The sequence below is a fragment of the Schistocerca gregaria genome, chromosome 6 (genome assembly GCF_023897955.1).
Source record: "Schistocerca gregaria isolate iqSchGreg1 chromosome 6, iqSchGreg1.2, whole genome shotgun sequence".
Lineage (NCBI taxonomy): Eukaryota > Metazoa > Arthropoda > Insecta > Orthoptera > Acrididae > Schistocerca > Schistocerca gregaria.
The window spans coordinates 154,235,602-154,242,615 of NC_064925.1; the positions used below are offsets into that span (position 1 = coordinate 154,235,602).

Sequence of the window (7,014 nt, forward strand, 5' to 3'; positions counted from 1 at the left end):
TGAGAATGTCTATTATAGCCAGTGTGACCTTGTGGATAAGTACTAATAAAACGTAATCAAACGAACTATGTAGACATTTTTCCCAGTTTCACACACTGTAAGCGTTTCACCAGTGCCTTCGTAATGAATCTGGTTTTCCTAGCTAAGCGCTAACTCGTATAGGAGTCGGTACAGTTCATCTCTCACAATGACGATGCATTAGAATTCTCAGGGCTACATTTCAGTTTTAGCATACTTTGCCACGGATTATTTGCAAACGCCCAATTTTCTACTGAAAATTACAACTGAAAAACACATACCACGTTTGTCTGAGAGACCATCATCCGCAGCAAGCATAGAAATGTTAGTATCGTAAATAAAACGCCCTTTTTTGCTGCAATGTATTTCATTTAATCCACACGTCTTTCACCTTTCTGCTTTAAGGCTTTTAGTTATTCGAGTTTCTTGAAGGCATCTGTGCTTCCTCATCTGGTGACATGCTGCAGGTCGCACTTTAACTCACTTACGAAACATAAGCACATCTATACGCCACAAACTTCTTTCATCGCATGTTTCATGTTCTTCGCGCTAATTTCTGTGGAGCACAATTATTATTCTTCTGTCACTAGTTGTCGATGTTTTGCCTAAATGTATAATTTAAAGTTGTAACTACTCTGTGTACATGTTATGTGCTGGGAAAAGAATATGGAAACACTTTAGTGCTGACTTTATTTAAGTACATGACCATGTTGTACTATGGAACATGTTGTCAGATTTAGAGAAACATGAATTTTCTGAAGTGATTTTTGTAGATTCTTCCTGACTAATCTCTTAAACTTCAGCATACTTTTCATCACTACTAAGCTGTGATCTGAGTCTATATCTGCTCTTGAGTACGCAATACATTCCAGTACCTGATTTCGGAAGCAAATCTAACTGAAATCTTTCCTTATAACCTGGCCTTTCCAAACATATCTCCTCTTCTTGTCATCCTTGAACAGAGTATTCGCTATTACTTGCTGAAATTTATTGCAGGACTCTTTCTCCTCTCTGATTCCTGGTTCCAAGTCCATATTCTTCCGTAATCCTTTCTTCTACTCCTTCCCCTACAACTACAAACATCGAATAATCTAAACATTCAGCATCGTACTTGTCAGTAGACGTGCAGAATTGTGATGAGTATTTGAAGAGCACAACATCCCTGAGGTAACTGTTTGATTACCAGGGAGGGTCTGCACTGAACGTAATTCCACCCGAGATGTCTGCAGTGTTCGACTTGCGCATCAATCCACTGATGGACTTCGACAAGCTGGAGGAGAAGATCAGGCAATGGTGCTCAGATGCTGGAGAAGCAGTTGAGCCCGAGTTCTTGGCAAAGCAAGATAAGGTACCAACCACTCTTATCGGCGAAGACAACAAATGGTGGACAGCCTTCCAGAAAGCCACCGACAAACTGTAAGTAAACATTAAGTACACGCTGGAAGTCTTCCGGCCGAAGCAGTGATGTTAGTTCCACTTACATATCCGTCTACGGGTAATATTTTTAAGTCATTACGCTAACACAGGGCACTCTCTGTAGCACACATTTTCCTCCTACAACTAGCGGCAATGAATCCTAAAATTAGAAGGCAGCTACGAAAAACGTAATAAGATTACTTGCAAGCTGAAAGCTGTGTTTAAAAAAAAAAATTCTTCATGCAGAGCAGTTGTCACATCCGAGTGCGCGCAGACACACACACACACACACACACGCACACACACACACACACACACACACTGAATATTTCTCTGCACATTGCTAAATATGATGATGGAAATGTTTTTCAATCTTTACGGAACAGACGTAATATGCTGGACCGGTGATACCATTTCGACAGAGTAACCGTTGATACACCGTCTTCGAATCGACCGCAAACAGACTCAAAGAAGAGTAGTATTTTAGTATCAAATAATTAAGGACTTAGCCGGCCACGGTGGCCGAGCGGTACTAGGCGCTTCAGTCCGGAACCGCGCGACTGCTACGGTCGCAGTTTCGAATCCTGCCTCGGGCATGGGTGTGTGTGATGTCCTTAGGCTAGTTAGGTTTAAGTAGTTCTAAGTTCTAGGGGACTGATGACTTAACATCTAAGTCCCATAGTACTCAGAGCCATTTGAACCATTTGATTAAGGACTTAATTCAAGAAAAATTGGAACGGGATAATTTTTTCCCCCATTAGCGCTCTACGAATTGTATGTAAACAGAAATCCAGACTTTAATACTCAGCCGGCCGATGTGTCCGTGCGGTTCTAGGCGCTTCAGTCTGGAACCGCGTGCCCGCTACGGTCGAAGGTGCGAATCCTGCCTCGGGCATGGATGTGTGTGATGTCCTTAGGTTAGTTAGGTTTAATTAGTTCTAAGTTCTGGGCGACTGATGACCTCAGAAGTTATGTCGCACACTGCTCAGAGCCATTTGAACCATTTGAACTTTAATACTATTCTTGTTGTCATCTTCAGTCCGAAGGGTGGTTTGATGCAGCTATCCATGCTACTCAATCCTCTGGGAACCTCTTCATCCCCGAAATACCACTGCAACCTACATCTTCCTGAATCTGTTTACTGTATTCCGCTCTTGGTCTGCATCTAGGATTTTCATCTCCGGCAATTCCCTACAATACTAAGCCCGCATCTCGTGGTCGTGCGGTAGCGTTCTCGCTTCCCTCTCCCGGGTTCGATTCCCGGCGGGGTCAGGGATTTTCTCTGCCTCGTGATGGCTGGGTGTTGTGTGTTGTCCTTAGGTTAGTTAGGTTTAAGTAGTTCTAAGTTCTAGGGGACTGATGACCACAGATGTTAAGTCCCATAGTGCTCAGAGCCATTTGAACATTTTTTTTTTTTCCAATACTAAACTGGTGATCCCTTGATGTCTGAGAATTAGTACTATCAACTAGTCCCTTCTTTTGGTCATTTCTTGCTTCCTCAATTCTATTTAGTACTTCCTCATTAGTTACGTGATCTACGCTTCTAATCTTCTGCATTCTTCTGTAGCACCACATTTCAAAAGCTTCTGTTCTCCTTTAAATGAAGTGTTTGTTTATCGTCTACGTTTCACTTCCATACATGACTACACTCCAGGCCAATACCTTTACAAAAGACTTCCTAACACTTTAATCTATATTTGATGTTAACAAATTTCTGTTCTTTAGAAATGCTTTTCTTGCCATTGCCGGTGTACATTTTATGTCCTCTCTAAATTGCCCATCATCAGTTACTTTGCTGCCCAAGTATTAAAACACATCTGATGCTTTAAGTGTCTCGTTTCCTAATCTGATCCCTTAGCGTCAAATGATTTAATTCGACTACATTTCACCATCCCTGTTTTACTTTTGTTGATATTCATCGTATATACTCTTTTCAGTACACTGTCAATTCTGTTCAATTGCTACCTGAAGTCCTTTGTTGTCTCCAGCAAGATGGCAATGTCATCGGCAAACCTCAGAGTTTTTATTTCGCCTCCCTGAACCTTAATTCCGACTCCAAATTTTTCTTTAGATTCCTTTACTGCTTGTTCAGTACGTATTGAATAACATCGAGGATAGGTTACAACCCTGTTTCACTCCTTTCTCAACAACTACTTTCGTTTCTTGCCCCTCGGCTCTTATAACGGCCGTATGGTTTCTGTAGAAGTTGTAAATAGCCTTTCGCTCCCTGAATTTAGCCCTGCTACCTTCAGAATTTAAAAGATAGTATTCTAGTCAACATTGTCAAAAGCTTTTTCTAAATCTACAAAAGCTATAAAAGTAGATTTCCGTTTCCTTAACGTACCTTCTAAGGTAAGTCGTAAGATCAGCAATGCCTCGCGTCTTCCTACAGTTCTCCGGAATACAAACTGATCTTCTCCGAGGTCTACCTTATCAGTTTTTTCTTTCTTCTGTAAGGAATTAGTTTTAGTATTTTGCAAACATGACTTATGAAACAGATAGTTCGGTAATTTTCACACCTGTCAGCAACTGCTTTCTTTGGAATTAGAATTGCTCCATTACTCGGTGAGCCGGAGGGTATTTCACCTGTCTGATGCATCTTGTACACCAGATGGAAAAGGCTGTCATTATTTCTGGCGTAATGTCGTCGACTCCGGAGCACTGTTTCGACTTTAATCTTGTAGAGCTTTGTCAAATTCTTCCTGCAGTATCGTTTCTCCCATCCCACACTCACCTAGGTCCACTTAAATTTCTATAATATTGCTTTTAAGTTCATCTTCTTTGTATAGACACTCTACATATTCCTCCACCTTTAGTCTTCGACTTCATTGCTTAGATCTGGTTTACCATCCCAGCTTTGTATATTGATACAGCTCATTCTCTCTTCCCCAAAGGCCTCTTTAATTTTCCTGTAGACGGTATCTATCTTTCCCCTAGTGAAATATTGTTCTGAATCCTTGCAGTTGTCCTCTAGTTATTCCTGCTTAATGCTAGGAGAACTATTTTATGAAAGCTTAAGCAGACCAGGCGGTCACCACTGCTACAATTTCGATTACCACGCTCACAGTCCACCGTTGTGTGTCGCATATAATGTCGAACGTTCAGAGATGTGACGTTGCAGTTGTCGATCCCGAAAGTATCCACAAAAACTTTTAGACGTGCAATGTATGTACGAGAATTCCCTTGCTAGGAAATTCCTACGTGTGAAACCAATAATTTTACTATCATGACTATTTCAATCAGTTCATAAACGCATTGAAAAGCTAATCGCGATTCGGCCGACTAGCCTTTACCAACAGCGCGCCAACATCGCTTGCCGATGACTGAGTCAAAACATACCAGCGTCAGCCTCAATGAAATCCTGACTCCTAGCAAGAGTCCATTTCAATCAGAGTCATATTAGACACTACGTCAGTGAGACATCTGAACGTCAGCGGAGGAGTGGCAGACCTGAAACCAGAGATGGTAGTGATGTTGGATGCTCCGATCTGGAGCGAAGTCGACTTTCTGTCTCATCCCAAATGTGCTCTACTTGGTTCATTTTTCAGGATCCTGTGTAGGCCACCACATTTCATGAATTTTACTCTAGACAAATGACTGCGCCACAGATGGTGCTTCCTGACATTATGAGTGGTCGTAAAGATTCAAATAATCATTCATCGTTTCCGAACTGTTCATATACTGTAGCCAGTACAGTGTGTCCCTATCCTTCGGGATTCAGCGTTTTCTTAAGTTCAGTAAGAGAACCACACCCTCACCATGACGAAAAATACTCCCATACCGTAACGTCAGCTCCTCCGTACTTCAGTAATTGCGCTGCACAGGATGGCGGATAACGTTCTCCAGACACTGGTCTAATCCAAACGGTTCCATTGGATTGTCACAGTGTACAGCGTGATCCGTCATTCCAAATCACTCGGTTCCAGTCGTCTAAGTCGAGTTGCATCTCTCTTTACACCACCAAGAGTGCCACCGAACGTTGACTACAGAAATATGTGGCTTATAAAGAGATGCTCGACAATTCTACCCCCTCCTTTTTAACTTCCTAAGTACAGTCTTTGTGCTAACTGTACTGCTGGACTCCAGGTAACAAAAAATGATTCAGATGGCTCTGTGCGCAATGGGACTTAACATCTGATGTCATCAGTCCCCTAAAAAGTAGAGCTACTTAACCCTAACTGACCTAAGGGCATCACGCACAACCACGCCCGAGGCAGGATTCGAACCTGCGATGTTGCGGTGGCGCGGTTCCAGACTGAAGCGCCTGGAACCGCTCGGCCACATCGGCGGGCCTGCTGGTAACACTTTGCAACTCACGAGTTATTCTTCTTTCTCATTTCATGCGACTTTTTACAACCATCTCCCGCAATGCTCGACGGGGAATGTCCTTTGCTACACCACGAATGCCTGGTCTTGGTTCAGCTGTGATTCTACATCTACATACATACTCCGCAATCCACCATACGGTGCGTGGCTAAGGGTACCTCGTACCAGAACTAGCATCTTCTCTCCCTGTTCCACTCCCAAACAGAAGTATGGAAAAATGAGTGCCTATGTCCCTCTGTACGAGCCCTCATCTCTCTCTTATCTTATCTTTGTTGTCTTTTCCCGAAATGTAAGTTGCCGGCAGTAAAATTGTACTGCATTCAGCCATAAATGCTGGTTCCCTAAATTTCCTTAGTAGCGATTCACGAAAAGAACAGCCCCTTTCGTCTAGAGACTCCCACCCGAGATCATGAAGCATTTCCGTAATACTCGCGTGATGATCAAACCTACCAGTAACAAATCTAGCAGCCCGTCTCTGAAGATCTTCTATGTCCTCCCTCAATCAAACCTGTTTGGGATCCCAAACGCTCGAGCAGTACTCAAGAATAGGTCGTATTAGTGTTTTGTAAGCGGTCTCCTTTACAGATGAACCACACCTTCCCAAAATTCTGCCAATGAACCGAAGACGACTATCCGCCTTCCCCACAACTGCCATTACATGCTTGTCCCACTTCAAATCTCTCTCCAATGTTAAGCCCAAATATTTAATCGACATGACTGTGTCAAGCGCAACACTATTATTGGAGTATTCAAATATTACTGGATTCTTTTTCCTATTCACCTGCATTATTTTACACTTATCTATATTTAGAGTTAGCTGCCATTCATTACACCAATCACAAATCCTGTCCAAGTCATCTTGTATCCTCCTACAGTCACTCAACGACGACACCTTCCCGTACACCACAGCATCATCAGCAAACAGCCGCACATTGCTATCCACCCTATCCAAAAGGTCATTTATGTAGATAGAAAACAACAGCGGACCTACAACACCTCCCTGGGGCACTCCAGATGATACCCTCACCTCCGATGAACACTCACCATCGAGGACAACGTACTGGGTTCTATTACTTAAGTACTCTTCGGGCCACTCACCTACTTGGGAACCAATCCCATATGCTCGTGCCTTAGTTAGGAGTCTGCAGTGGCGCACCGATTCAAACGCTTTCCGGAAGGCAAGGAATATGGCATCCATCTGATACCCTTCATCCATGGTTCGCAAGATATCATGTGAAAAAAGGTCGAGTTGCG

General features: G+C 42.9%; 1 protein-coding gene across 1 annotated transcript in view; it reads left to right on the plus strand.

Annotated features, from left to right (window-relative positions):
• Positions 1–7,014, plus strand: part of LOC126278226 (aminoacylase-1-like) — a 68,715-nt gene that overhangs the window by 43,976 nt on the left and 17,725 nt on the right. Inside the window, exon 6 of the mRNA XM_049978206.1 lies at positions 1,205–1,434. Coding sequence (XP_049834163.1) covers positions 1,205–1,434 — 230 coding nt within the window. The remainder of the gene's footprint in view (positions 1–1,204; positions 1,435–7,014) is intronic.